The sequence below is a fragment of the Erpetoichthys calabaricus genome, chromosome 2 (assembly GCF_900747795.2).
Source record: "Erpetoichthys calabaricus chromosome 2, fErpCal1.3, whole genome shotgun sequence".
NCBI classification, from domain to species: Eukaryota; Metazoa; Chordata; class Cladistia; order Polypteriformes; family Polypteridae; genus Erpetoichthys; species Erpetoichthys calabaricus.
The window spans coordinates 289,707,254-289,722,969 of NC_041395.2; the positions used below are offsets into that span (position 1 = coordinate 289,707,254).

Here is a 15,716-nt window from a genome sequence, read left to right on the forward strand (position 1 = left end):
GATGTTGTCAAAATAAAGATCTCTAAGCAATTTAATCCCAAATGTTTTCCAGATATTAAAAACTGCATATGTTTGCGAGGGTTGAAAAAGGTGGTTCTCATGCAGAGGTGCTACAGATAAACGATTCTCCATCTTAAAATGCTTTCTACATTGGGTCCATATTCTGAGTGAGTGAAGCACAATTGGGTTATTAGTATATTGGCGATAACTTGCATTTATTGGGGCACAAAGCAGGGAATATACTGCAGGGTTTTATTTCTATTGCGGACCAAGCCTGTGTATGTTCACTTATTTGTGTCCAGGTTTTTATAGCTTGTATGTTTGCTGCCCAGTAGTAAAACTGAAAGTTAGGTAGAGCCATGCCACCTTCTGTCTTAGGTCTTTGTAGGGTCGCTCTTTGGATATGTGGATGTTTTAGGTTCCAAATAAATTAGGTTATGGTTGAATGTAATTGCTTAAAGAATGATTTATTGATGTATATTGGAATGTTTTGAAATAAAAAGAGAAGCTTAGGAAGAATATTCATCATAACAATGTTAATTCTTCCAGCTAGAGTGAGATGGAGGGTTGACCATCTATGCAAGTCTTGCTTAGTTTTTTCCATACAGACAGCAAAATGTTGTTGATAAAGATATTTATGTTTACTTGTGATATTTACCTCTAGGTATTTAAACTGATCTGCAATAATAAAAGGGAAGGTGTCCAGTCTAATATTGTATGCTTGAGAATTCACTGGAAAGAGCACACTTTTATTCAAATTAATTCTGAGACCAGAGATCTTTTGAAATTCTGTAAGTGCTGTTAAGACTGCAGGCACAGTATTTTGTGGGTCTGATATATACAAAACCATATCATCTGCATATAGAGAAATTTTCTGTTCCAGTCCTTCTCTGATAATCCCCTTCATCTGATAAGCATTTCGACAGTGAACTCAATGGCAATTGCAAATAGCAATGGTGACAAGGGGCATCCTTGTCTGGTACCACGTTCTAGTTTAAAGTAGTCTGAACAAATGTTGTTAATACAAACTGAAGCTTCTGGATTGGTATACAGTAGTTTGATCCATGCACAAATATTCAGGCCAAACCCAAATTTCTCTAATGTAGTGAAAAGGTAGTTCCATTCAATCATATCAAATGCTTTTTCTGCATCCAATGATAATAATATCTCCGGGGTGAAAGCAAGTTTTAGAAACTGCAGAAATGTGATGTCTGAAGGCTAGTCAATGTCAAAGGTAACACCTACATATTGGGTGGATTCAGCTAAGCTAAAAGTCAAACCTTTTGAGGAAGGATATTTAGAGTGGCCTGTTTACTAAAATAACTTTTTTTTGTGAATTTAAACACATTATTATCATTCATCCACTGTTTTACATAAGAAGACGAACTGTAGTTTTCTTTTCACAATTTGTTATTAGCAATTTCCTAGATTGACAATGTTGTTACTTTAAATATCTAATATTTTTCATTGACAGTCTTGCTGAATTCTTTCAATTGGTAATTTCCCATTGGGATTAATAAAGTATCTATCTATCTATCTATCTATCTATCTATCTATCTATCTATCTATCTATCTATCTATCTATCTATCTATCTATCTATCTATCTATCTATCTATCTATCTATCTATCTATCTATCTATCTATCTATCTATCTATCTATCTATTTCAGAGTGTGAATGATTTGAGTAGATGGCTTAGGTTTTGTACCATTATGTTTGAATCTTACCAACAACTTTCTGGACCAGCATTCTATCCAAGTGCTTGCTGCTGCTGGGGTACAGTAGATGGATGAATAACCCTTTTTATTTCTTCAATTTCAGGGATCAGGAGTCATAAAGGCAGGCTTTGCGGGCGATCAAATTCCAAAGTACTGCTTTCCAAATTAGTAAGTAATGATCTAATCTAATCATAAAATATACCTATAAAATATGACTAGCCATTAACTTGTTTACTGAATTGTGAAAAACATAAAAAATATAGCTTATCTTTGTTTTTGCCATATAGTGTCATGATTTTATCATGGATTATCCATCTTTGCAATTCATGATTTTAGTCAGAAAGAGTAAATTAGTCAATTGAGTCTGAGGTTACTTGGTCAGTCTTGGGGTCTCCAGAAGAGAAGTGTTGGGGTCCTGTAATGTACAAAGAAGGGTAGACAACTCAGGACAGTATTTATTTTTTTCCTTGTGATTTATATGTAATGGTAGGGAATGAGGGAGTATATAGAAAGCCATCTTTCCTGGTATTTGAATGTGAACCCCGAACATCAAAATGACTCCATGATGTTGTACCACCTCCTTTGTCAGAAGCATACAAATTGTAGTTGGTAGATTTTGGCAAAGATGGCTTAAGAACAGGAAACAAGAATGCCCAGAGACAGGAAGTGAGAGCGCACACGAGAGAGGAAAAAAGCAGGCAGGCAAGATTCCCTACCAAGAGAATGGGATCCTATCATCTTTAGACTTGTATAGGGAAAGGAGCTGTGTGCTGTTTTATGAGTTGTCAAAGACACTATCGATGAGGTGAAAACTAATGTTTTTGTCAGTATTTTCAGCTTTCTCCATGTCTAGTGATAATATAAAGATTGGGTGTTTTCTTACTCTTCTTTTTTAAAGTGAATGTCAATATTTTAGCTTTGACTTTAAGTTTATCTCAGTAGTTTAATAATTTTATGTTTATGATCAGTCAGTGTTTCAGGTAAGTGAAATCCGTGTAAAGAATTCAGTTTATATATTTATACGATAAATTAAAGTATTCTGTACATGTATCAATTCTTTATTATTAATCTTGATTTATATTCTTTGTTCACAGATGTGTGATAATATGAATGCTGTCACAATTACCATATATCAGATTGTGACCACTAAGGTGTGAAAAAGCACAGAGCCCCAGACACAACATAACACACAAAAGTCCCAGGTTCTAAAGACCTTTTATTTAACAAAATGCCTTGCACTTGTTTCGTCTTCAAGGTTACATGAACACAACAATTTCTCTTCTCCTTCCAATCCTCCCAGACAAGCACTACCTCCTGATTCTGATCCTCACACTGCAGTGAGGGGGACCTTTGTGAGCTAGACCTGGGAGTACACCCAGTGCCACAGCATTGCACAGTGGCAATACTTCTGGGTCAGGTAGAAGCCCCTCAGGTTCAAGGAAGTTCTCTCCTGCAGCACCCATGGCACCCGACAGGTTTGTCCAATGAGACTACAGCTCCTATTATACTTTGCAGATGTGTAAATGTGTGTACTAGTTCAGAAGCACTGCCACCTAGTGTATTGGAGGACTGTATTATCCTGGCTGGCTATTTCTCCTGATCCACGCATTTTATAGTCTCACCCAGGAATAAGAATGTCATCCATTCTGGTTGGAACTTCAGTCCAATACCCCTTCCAATTACAGTATTTATACACTTAGTGACCACCTCTTTAGAAACATCTGCTTGTTAACTCAAATAGCCACATCCTCTAAACAGCTATGTATGTGGCTACAACTCAATATGGACATAGTCAAAAGGTTAAATTGTACTTCAACCATGTCAGAATGGACAAAATACATGATCTAAATGTATTTGGCAGTGAAATGGTTTGTACCAGACTTGATGGTTCCAGTATCTTGGAATCAGCTGTCCTTTTGGAAATTTCACGTACTACATGCTCTAGAGTTTATGGAAAATGATGTGATAAACAAAAATGTAGAGAGAGTGACAGAGCTGTGAGCACTTCTTGTTAATGAGAGAGGTCAGAGGAGAATAGCAAGATTCATGTAAAATTGCAAAAAGGTCATCAATACTATAATAACAGCTATTTGAAGGACTGATGTTCAGAAGTGCACCTCTGAACTTAAAAGTGGATGGGCTATGGTAAAAGAAGACCATTGTGGTTTCCCATATCTTCAGCTAGGAACAGGAAGGTGAGACTATAGTGGGCAGGTGTTAACCAAAACTAGATGACTGGACCTGACTGGAAGATTGGAAAATTGTCACTTGGTCAGACAAATCTTGTTTTGTGCTACTACATGCATATCCTGTATTTGACATAAACAGAATAAATCCATGGATTTCATCCTTGTTTTAGTGGTTGTTGGTGGTAGGTGTATGAGGAATGTTTTCATGGTACACATTATGTCTTTTGATGCAAACACCATCAGATGTTGATACGGACTGTGTGTATCTGTGTGTGCCTTTGTTTGAATTGGACACTTTCATCACAATAATGTAAAATTTTACAACACACAAATAATCGTATTATAACTACAGTACCTTCAGATGCCTCAATTTAATAGAGTACCTTTGTGATGAGTTGGCTTGCATCCTGAATATGTGGGCAAAAAATCTTAAGGAAATATGTGATGTTCTTGAGTTAGCATGGGATAAAATCAGTAAGGGATGGTTTCAGCACTTTGTTGCACTCATGCCTTGGGGAATTCAGGCTGTTTTGGAGGCTAAAGAGGTTGCTACCCAGCACTAGATGGGTGAACATAATAAAAGGCCACAGAGTGTATGTGATTTGATTTTTGATTTGATATACTTTGTTAATCCTGAAGGGATTTGCATGACCTTTGCGGGTCAGAGTTCAGGGTCAGCCATTGTACAGTAGTCGTGAAGCAATTTTCAAGTAAAGGGCCCAACGTAGGGGGATACCTCAAGATTATCTAAAGTGACTTATAAACCAAAAATTTATGCTAAGTTGAGTCTCCCAATTTCTGAAATTGTAGAGTTGTCAGATTAAGTGATTAGGCTTGGTTAAGCAGTGGCAAAGTTTTGCTTGCAGATGAATGCCTTAACAATTAGGCTACATTGTCCATCGCTGTAGTTATCTGTGATTTATACTGGTTGTGTTGTTGATACTGATGTGTTCTTCATAATTCCAGTAGCATAAATTAATTGAATGTAACAGCAAACAAAATCTTGAAATTAATTTTAGAACTTTTCGTTTTATAACCTACTTGTCACAATAATTTGCCTGAGTCAGATATTAAACTTTAGTTATTCTTGTGCATGATAGTGCGTGCTTATCTCACAGTTGGTGATGCCAATGTAAGCAGCATTCTGTAGACTACTAGCAGATAAGGGAGAAAGTATTTTTCTACTATCAATAAATGCACCAGAAACTTTGCAGAGTTTATCAAGGACCACTACCATGACATTAGATATGAGATGGAAAATAACAGCAGACAGCTGCATGTTTTAAGAGAACAGTCTTCTATGTTTAATGAGATGTGTTTGCTTCTGCCAGTTTTTACACAGACTGAGATTCAGTCTCCTCTAAAAATAGATGTTCCGCAGTTCTCTTTATTTTGTGTCTTTTCACACAGTCAGGCACTGTGCTGTTAGTTCCACTAACAATAACCTGCACAGAAGTTCACGTGTAGAGCAGTTTGCTTAAAATCATAATCCCTTCAAGTAGAACATTTTGATTTGGCATGTCACACCATTAAATGGTTAGCTTCACCTTGGCTAGGGTCCAGACTCCACTTTAATTCCTCTGCTGCTTACTTACAAACTAAAATTTAAACCCTTACCTCTTTCTGAACCCCCACAATAGGTGAGTTGTTCTTAAAACTATTATTTTTTTTGCAAATGCTCACTCAGTATGAGAGCATTTTATCTTTAGAAAATTCTCTTTGCATGTCTGCATGAAGTTTGTTTTGTCCCTACATTCAAATGCAGATTAAAGACCATACTCTTCTTGATTGCGATTTGAAAGCCTAGGCATACTTCAGGTTTAGATGAAGTTCATTAGTACTGCCTGTGCTTCTGCATTAGGTATACCTGTGATCACTCCACCCTCAACACTTGTAACTTATGTTGTGACTGAATAGAAATTTAATAATTTCGATGGCAACACTGTCACTTTCTTTTAAAAATACTTATTTTGGGAATGCATTGTGTTATTTATTCAGCTAAGGAGTGAAGTGGAAATGTGTTCCTTAACAATTACAGTCCTATTGAAAACAGCAAATCTTTTGGCCATATGCTCATGTCAATGGTGTTAAAATGATGAAATGTGGCACTGAAGGAAGGATGAAATTAGCTTTTTATTTTATTGCCAATGTACACTTAAAAATAACTGAATGAATCCAACAGAACAGTATACTGTCACAGCTGAGTCTCATAAAGCCATCCATGTCCTCTTCAGGGGAGCAGGAGGATTTGTCATAGACATGGGCAGTGGGATGTCTCATTCATCTATACTTGACTTGCAGGTTGCATTTGGCATGGCAGATGTATTAATGTATAATTTTTATTTGTAAAGCACACCAATCAAATGTGATCACATTTTGGAAGAAAAATGTCACATGCTAATGCTTAAATATCCCAAAAAGTTCCAACTTCTCTTTTTAAGTAAAAAGCTTCCACTTCCTTTTTTTTTTTGTTCATTAAACCCATATCATATTCCATATAGAATTTAATGCTTAAAATAGCTGCTAAAATATTACATTGTCTTGATCTATAGTAATTTGGAACACTTTAGCAGTATTATCTTCTCTTTTTTTGGAATTGTTATTTATTGTTTACAGTCTTTTATGTCGTGAGTTGATGACATCACTATATCTGTGAAAGATCAGATGCCACTTTATTTACAAGATACAGGTTGCATTAATTACTTTTCTTAAAAATAAAGAAGAATAAAAAGCAGTCTTTTGTTTAATAATTGTCAGCAGAGGTTCACTGCCTAGTGTCATGAATTTGCCCTATTACCAAAGTACATCAAAATTGATTCACGCTTGTTTTTTTCTTATAGTTAATACCACCCACAAATAAAATGACCAAAAGTATGTGTTTGTATGTCAGACATCATGCACTTTTACTCCTATCATAAGCTAAAGTATACGGAATATGTATAATGCATACCAGGCTTGCACACAATTGATTATTGTTCAGCCAATCATATCTGCCTACATGAGATGATAAATCCACCTTTTGTGAACAATGCTTGTTTTTCTCACATGGTTTATTAATTACATAACATAATTATATATACTATATATATAACAAATTGCTGATTTTACTTAGACATGGAAGAAAACCCACAACATAAAACAAAAACATCTAGTGAACAGAAGTGCAGTGAGTGAAAATCCCAGTAGGAAACTACTTTTTTGAGGAATCGCTAAGTGAATGTGCAGCCGTACCCCTCCAGGCATTTTCAAGTTTACCCAGTGAGGATTTGCACATTCTCTGTCAGTGCTCAACAGAAACTGTGTGCTTCCTTTCTCTGCAGTGATGCTGTGTTGTTCATTGAGGCCAGTTGAGCATTGTACCTATGTGAAATGTGGCCATATTTTGACATTGACAATTTTATTTTAGTCAGGGGAAATCATACCCCTTCATCTTGATGTTACACCTGTGATATCTTGTTGATTTCTTAATTTTAGTCTGCATAGATAATGTGACATTTATTATACTGTATACAGTATGTGTTGTTTATAATATTGTTACCATAATGCCTATGAAATATACAGTATTTCTTCTCTTGGGTTGTTCTTTATTTTTTTTATACAGTAAGGGATCTTTATGAACCTATTTTAAATTTTTTAATAGAAACTTTTTATTAAAGACAGATGAATGATTGTTTAAGTGTAACTGTCTGTTTTGAGGCATGCTGTACGTGTATTCAAATTAGGTCATTAGATTTCATATAATCACTTTGTCCTTGCTTATCCAGTCCTTGTCATTTCTTTTTAAACTAGATTGTGAGAGAATATGCACATGCTCTTTTGTTGTACAAAGAATGAATGTCTTTAATGTTTTGCCAAATGTTCTTTAACTAGCAAGACATTTTTTCTAACTTTTGTTTCATTATAATATAGGCAGCATTTTTCTGCTGCCTCTTTCACCCCGTGACTATAATTGATGATTGTTTTCTCTTTCTTTAGTGTTGGGCGGCCAAAACATGTGCGAGTCATGGCAGGAGCCTTGGAGGGAGATATTTTTATTGGTCCAAAAGCAGAGGTAGGAGTACTAATCTTTTCGAAGAAAATGAAGCTGTTGTTCAATGTAGGGTCCACCACATCAGAATCCTTGTTTTGAGAGAAAGAAATACTGAAAAAAACAGAGATATGGTTAGCTGGTGTTTCCGGATCAAATGTTCAGAAAAAAGAACTGCAACATCTCAGAGTAGTAAAGTGGCTATATGGAGATAAATTAAGATTTCTTTTTTCCAGATATTGTCTCTAGTACTTGCTTTACACTACAAATAATAGTTTCTGAAAGAGTTTAAAATTCACAAATATTCATTCATCCTTTGAACTGGGGGGTGGTGATCGATCGGCTTCATCAAATCCAGTCTTGTAAAGCATGAAAACTAAGCAGTTTGATTTAGGAACATTTATGTTAGGTAGAATGCCCAGTGAGTGCTGGGCGGTCTTTTGGCCTTGGAACCCCTGCAGCCTAACTGGAGTTTTTTTTTGTTGTTGTTTTTTATATCTTCACAGCCATCTGACTTTACCTTTTTATTATTTATTCTTTAAAATATATTTTAAATGTATATATATACAGTTAGGTCCATAAATATTTGGACAGAGACAACTTTTTTCTAATTTTGGTTCTGTACATTACCACAATGAATTTTAAATGAAACCACTCAGATGCAGTTGAAGTGCAGACTTTCAGCTTTAATTCAGTGGGGTGAGCAAAATGATTGCATAAAAATGTGAGGCAACTAAAGCATTTTTGTTACACAATTCCTTCATTTCAGGGGCTCAAAAGGAAATGGACAAATTAAATAACTGGAAATAAAATGTTCATTTCTAATACTTGGTTGAAAACCCTTTGCTGGCAATGACAGCCTGAAGTCTTGAACTCATGGACATCACCAGATGCTGGGTTTCCTCCTTTTTAATGCTCTGCCAGGCCTTTACTGCAGCGGCTTTCAGTTGCTGTTTGTTTGTGGGCCTTTCTGTCTGAATTTTAGTCTTCAACAAGTGAAATGCATGCTCAATTGGGTTAAGATCAGGTGACTGACTTGGCCATTCAAGAATTTTCTACTTCTTTGCTTTAATAAACTCCTGGGTTGCTTTGGCTGTATGTTTTAGGTCATTGTCCATCTGTATCATGAAACACCGCTCAATCAATTTGACTGCATTTAGCTGGATTTGAGCAGACAGTATGTCTCTGAACACCTCAGAATTCATTCAGCTGCTTCTGTCCTGTGTCACATCATCAATAAACACTAGTGTCCCAGTGCCACTGGCAGCCATGCACGCCCAAGCCATCACACTGCCTCCACCGTGTTTTACAGATGATGTGGTATGCTTTGGATAATGAGCTGTTCCACGCCTTCTCCATACTGTTTTTTTGGACTTGTTTCATTTAAAATTCATTGTGGTAATGTACAGAACCAAAATTAGAAAAAAGTTGTCTCTGTCCAAATATTTATGGACCAAACTGTGTGTGTGTATATATATATATATATATATATATATATATATATATATATAATATTCTCTTCTTGTAACTTTCTTTTGTCATCTTGTAAAGCACTTTGAGCTACTTTGTTGTATATAAATAAATGTTGTTGCTGTTATCCCAGTTGAAGTGTTCACAGGGCAGCACAGCCCTGGAAGGGATACCAGTTTATTTCAAGGCATGCACACAGGGCTAATTTAGAGTCTCTAGTTTACTTATTGCTTCTTAATATTAGGAAAAAACAGCGTTGTAACCACTGTCATGGTAATAGCAATAGTTCTATTACATGTTTAATCACATTGGTCACAATAATCAAATTAATAATAAAATGGAAGGAATTAAATAAGGAGAAACAAAATAACAAGCTGAACAAAAATATTTATCTACACCTTGGACCTATTTAAACAGTGATTAGACCTTTTTCTATAGGACGGGGAACCTAAAACACTTAACCATCACAAGTATTAAATAGCACCTCCTTCTCGCCTTCCTCACCTTTTTATCCTGGCCTAATAGCCACATGCCAGTTGAACAGCCATTGAACTCATCCACCTGACTCCACACTCACTCTATAATGGTTCATGGGGTCTTTTAAGAATAGCTAATTGACACTTCTGAAGTTATGTCGTGTGGCAGTGGAATCATTTCCAGGCCAGGGACTAGCCTGCCCCTTGTCCAGGGATACCAGATCAGAGCTGTACCTGTCTGCTTCTGTCCAACTCTGTAGAGGTTTCCCCAGAGCAAACAACAGGACCCTCCTACATAACATTAAGGGATGAACTTTAAAATGTACTGTTCCCAGGTTGGATGTGAGGTGGCAACAGACAGAGGAAAGGCTTACTGAGGCCCACAGAGACAGATACAGACCAAAACTATGAAAGTACTGTATGTCTGTATACCAGTGTGCATATAAAATTACCCTCAAGGGCTGATAAACAATAAAAAACCAGTGGACATTATTCTGGTTTATGTAATTATAATTAGCCACCTGTGTTTTAATTATAAAAACTATATGCAAACAATCATACTTTGTCATGATCTTGTTAGTTAACTTGAATAAAGATGTCAGCCAAGTATACAGTAATAACTAGATGAATGAAGCCCCATTTCTACATGATGAAGCTTTCCACAGTCATCCACTTTTTCTGTTACTGCGTAGAAAATTTGTTTCTTTTGTAACATTTGAGTTCTTGACAGTATACTATCAGACAACTTGTGAAAAATTGTATCAAGTAAAACCAAGCTTAACATTACTCCACTTGACTAAGCTACTCCCAGTCTAAGCTACAAATCCCTGACTTTGTCCTGTTAAAGGCATAAAAACCCCCAATCCTAATAGTGGGAGACAGCTATGTCATAACTTAAAACTGGGGAATTCTGGTGGCTGACATTTGATCAGCGCATCACTACTACTTTTGACTTTTTAAAGCATTAGCCACTTAAGATTTTTCCCATTACTCCTTACAGACACAAAAACATCACCATAAACAGTGAACAATTTTGCTAGCTACGTGATGTTTATTTACTTAGTTATTCATGAAAGCAGTACAGAAGCTGTTATATTATGGTATTGGTCCGTGTACTTTTTGGTATTTGAAATTTCATTTTAGAAGCAAAAACAAAAATGAAAGAAATTTTCAGATTTTGGTTTTTGATTAAAGAATAAAATGAGGGAAATAAGGTATTTTTTAATTCTGTGATAACAAATAGCAGTCATAAACTTAAAATTACACATACTTTTCTGGATTTATTTGTAATTCAAATAATGAAAGTGTAATAGCTCAAAAACAACAACACAGATGCATTTTCGTTGTTTGAAACTGGAAGTACTTCTTCTGCGCGATTTTTGACGACACGTGCAAACAGTCCTCCTCACAACACATCGATCGACGGCCTTGAAGTTACACTGGCATCAGCAGAGGATGGACCTTTACATTGTTTTTTGGAACAGTAAAAGAGTAACACTCCGGGACGAGGACATGACTACAGAAAAACTGAGTCGCATCTTTCAGGTAAAAGTACAAGCTTTGCAAACCAGTCTACACACTAGTGACCAGTGTTTGCTGCAAGTGGCACATTACCTGACCAGGTTGTTGACCTACAAAAGCTTCTGGTTCAGACAAAATAAATAAAGGGCGTTTCCTCGTTCTCGTTTCTTGCATTTTTCTTTTCTGATGTGCGAAAGAACAAAAGGAAAAAAGTAATTGTTTTGCGTTTTTCATTTTTCCCTTTTAAGTTGAAAATCAAATAAGTGTCTCTTTTTCTTTTTTAAATGATATTTTCTGAAACGAAATTTCAAATACCAAAAAGTACATGGACCAGGGTATGTGCATGTATATTTTCTCTGGATTAAATAAAGTCTTAAGGCCAGGTTTAATCTATTTACTTCAAGTCATACGCTCTCTTTGCAGTTGTTTGCTTGCCATTTTCTTTTTGCTTAAGGCACTGCCTTAGTTGTGAGCTATGCAGCAAATTACAGACTTTTAATCACAGTTTTGTACATCTTCATTCAGTAATTAGAGTCCATTTTATTTATACATAACATTTTTCAATCTTCAAAATACTTAACTTTTAGCAGAGACCAATACAAACTTAAAAAAGGCAAAACATCATTACACAGAAACAAGTGCAAAGAATGTTAGATACTAATTTAATTAATAATATAAATAATTAAATTAATAATTTATTTAATTAATAAATAACATAAATCCCTTTGTACAAAAGCAGAGAGCGCAAAAAAAATCAAAACTCTAGATGAAAGTAACAGAAGTACCTGTTGAGGGAAAGTAACACTGGTAGGGATTTTACAGGTGTTCAGTAGACAGGATTTAAATTGCTTTTTAAGAAATGAAGCATATCAACAGATGTAAAGTCTTCGGATAGGTAATTTGAAAATTTGGGTTCAGTAAAACTAACAACTCTATCATCCATTGAACCAAGAGTAGCTGAGGACATCGCTTTATCTTTCAGGATATCTTGGTGACTTTTTGTGAACACGTTGAATTTATTACATGGCACATATCTACATGGTTAGTTGCATTCCATTAAACTGTTTGATTCATTATAATCGATTCATTCTGTCCAACCATCCATTTTCTAATTCCCTATTTTAAATAAGGTCTTCATTTTAATTATCCTTTCATTATTTATAACAAAATAGTTGAAAGAATTGTTAATAGCAGACTTCTTCCTTAAGTCAAGTTCTGATCATTTTGTTTTCCCCCAAAGTCTTTTGTTTAGCAATGTTGTTACATACAAAAATAAACATGTAACACTGGTCTCAGTTTTTTTTTTTTGGTCATTAGATGCTACTTCTATGTGTTTCTATTTCTTAAATGGTAAAATCAGAAAACTGATTTAACAGAAAACACCCTGCTTGTCATTATCATAAGAAGAATAAAGAAAGGGTACTCTCTCTAGCCTCATTGAGTTGGATTAATGTCTCAGCTTGTCACTGTCTTTGTAGAGCTTGTATTTCCTCAAATGTCCATGTGGGTTTCCTCCAGGTACTCCAGTTTCTTCCCACATCTCAGAAACATCCTTGTTATGAAATTTAATGAGACTAAAATCAGCCTGATGTGATTGAGCGTGTGTACGTACAGTATGAGTGATAATTCTGTGGTGGATTGGTGTGCTAGCCGTGGCTAGTTGTTTTCTTACACCAATGGCTATATGATAAACTTTGGCTACCTGCAAACTAGGAATGGATTTTGCTGATGAAGAAAATGGATGAATAAACAGAGGAGTCTAGTAAATGCTAAAAGTGAAACTGGAAGTTAACATTCTGAACAATGATTGCATCTAAAAGAATGACCATGACAACGCTTAAATGTTGCATTATGATAAATCCATCTTCGAAAGTTTCCATTTTTTTATTAGCTATATTAATTAATCATAACTTAATATTATCATTACTGACCTTCTGTATATGTCATGAATGTTTATATTTTTTATTTTCATATGTGTTTCTTTTGTTAAATGTTACTGTGCTATAGTTATCTCACATACTAGGAAATAGAAGAAGCAGTACTGACACACATTTTAAAGATTGTTTTTCTTTTTTATTAGGCCTACATTTGTAGTTATCTTAATGAAATTGATGCAAGAGCAGTGTTTAAATATGTGTCAATGAATTTTACTAGTATTAGTGTTTTGTTACTAATTCTGTCATCTGAGAAGCTGATCCTTCAAAGTTGTACAGTGAGTTAAGATATACATTAATTAAATTTAATATAAAGTCTTCCATTTATTTAATTTAAAACAACTCATATTCATATAGCTTAGATTCTTTCTGCTGTACCTAATGGCGGCCATGCTGATCTTTGGAGAATGACCCTCTTTAGGGGCTATAATCAGTTTAGATAGAAAACAGGAGGGGTGGTGGGGCAATACAAAACAGAGCAGAGGCGGCTCCCGTACACCTTAAAACATCTGTCACTAGTTAAAAATAGATGTTTTTTTAATGTTTAATTTACTACTTTACTAATATTCCCAAAACACTGATTCTTCTTCTTAAATCCCTTTCAAGTATTCTGATATTTTGTCAATACTTGTTTTTAGTTACTGCTTATTTATAAATGTTAATTTTTATACTTTAGTCTCAAATACTGTATTGCTTTGTCTCCGAAGGTCTTTCTATAAGGCACCATCGGTAGTCACAATCTTAAAAATCTTATATCTTATGCATTTTAATCAGTCATACCTGTAACTGCTTATTCTCAAAATGTCTTATCTGTCCTCATTCTGCTATGTTGGTCGCTCATACTGTCAGTTTAGTCTCACTTCATATTTATTTGTAGGGACTGTTCAGAATTTGCCTGCTTGTAGTTTTTAATTACACCCTTCAGTATTGTTTTTTATACCATTTATGTGTAAAGCTCTTTATGGTGATGTACTCAATAAAAAGTCAATACTATACAATAAATAACTATACTATATATAAAATACAAATTGATTTATATTTTTAAATGTTGGAATTCTTCTTTCCATAGGAGCACAGGGGCTTGCTTACAGTCCGTTACCCTATGGAACATGGAATTGTTAAAGACTGGAATGATATGGAGCGAATTTGGCAGTATGTTTATTCCAAGGACCAGCTTCAGACATTTTCAGAAGAGGTAGTACAATATTACATTTATGGTTGCTTCATTAAAATTCATACATAAGCAAATCTGAAGCCGAGGTTGGATTTTGCTTATTGATAACTTTTGCACAGAAAGTCTTGCAAAACATTTCCTTATTATTGCTAGTATTTTATTCTACATGTGCTTGAACATACTCATAGCATATATAAAGTAGATGTACTCATATTTGCTGCATTCCTGACTTTTGTGCCTAATGTTTGTAAATTACAACATATTAGTTTCTCCTTCTTTTAGTAATTGCAGTCACTTCTTCTATAACATTGTCCCAAACGTTTTTGTACGAATTACATCTTTTAGGACACCAAAGAGGTGGCAATATATTGTTTCACTTACTTACTGTGGATGTTTAGTCTTGACTCTTTCTTTGCCCCAAAAAATTAAATGACTGTCTGTTCTTTAAAATTTACATCACAACACAATGCGATTTTAGGGGCCACTACTTGTCGAATGTGCCGAGTAGTGAATTGTTCCACAACACTGCAGTAGCAAGCTTGACTTTTCAGATTAGCTACAGAATAACTTGAAGACATTTCCTGAAATATATATAAACTGTGGCAAACTTTATGAGCAGTCCTTATGGTGGAGTACTTGTTGCTGCTACAGCCTCCCAGTTCTAGAAGGCTAGGTTTGAGTCCTGACCTAGTTGCTGTATGCTTGAAACTGCATTTTCTTCTCTCATGTGCGCAAGGTTTTTTATCATGTACTTTTTGGGAATTTTTGCCATCAAAGTATTTGGAATAAAGTGTGATTTGTATTCTGGTTATATTCTGTCATTAATGTTCTGGTTAAATAAATCTGGATTGAGATATAGAGTCGATTTTGTTGTGGTTAAGCATCCTGTCAAGGGTTAACATTGCATCCATCCATCCATCCTCTTCCGCTTATCCGAGGTTGGGTTGCAGGGGCAGCAGCTTGAGCAGAGATACCCAGACTTCCCTCTCTCAGGCCACTTCTTCTAGCTCTTCCGGGAGAATCCCGAGGTGTTCCCAGGCCAGCCGGGAGACATAGTCCCTCCAGCGTGTCCTGGGTCTTCCCAGGGGCCTCCTCCCGGTTGGATGTGCCCGGAACACCTCACCAGGGAGGCGTCCAGGAGGCATCCTGATCAGATGCCCGAGCCACCTCATCTGACTCCTCTCGAAGCGGAGGAGCAGCGGCTCTA

At 35.6% G+C, this 15,716-nt stretch overlaps 1 protein-coding gene across 1 annotated transcript in view; it reads left to right on the top strand.

Moving 5' to 3' along the window:
* LOC114647173 (alpha-centractin) overlaps positions 1 to 15,716 on the top strand; it is a 47,222-nt gene that overhangs the window by 9,140 nt on the left and 22,366 nt on the right. Inside the window, exons 2-4 of the mRNA XM_028795739.2 lie at positions 1,822 to 1,886; positions 7,883 to 7,958; positions 14,405 to 14,530. Coding sequence (XP_028651572.2) covers positions 1,822 to 1,886; positions 7,883 to 7,958; positions 14,405 to 14,530 — 267 coding nt within the window. The remainder of the gene's footprint in view (positions 1 to 1,821; positions 1,887 to 7,882; positions 7,959 to 14,404; positions 14,531 to 15,716) is intronic.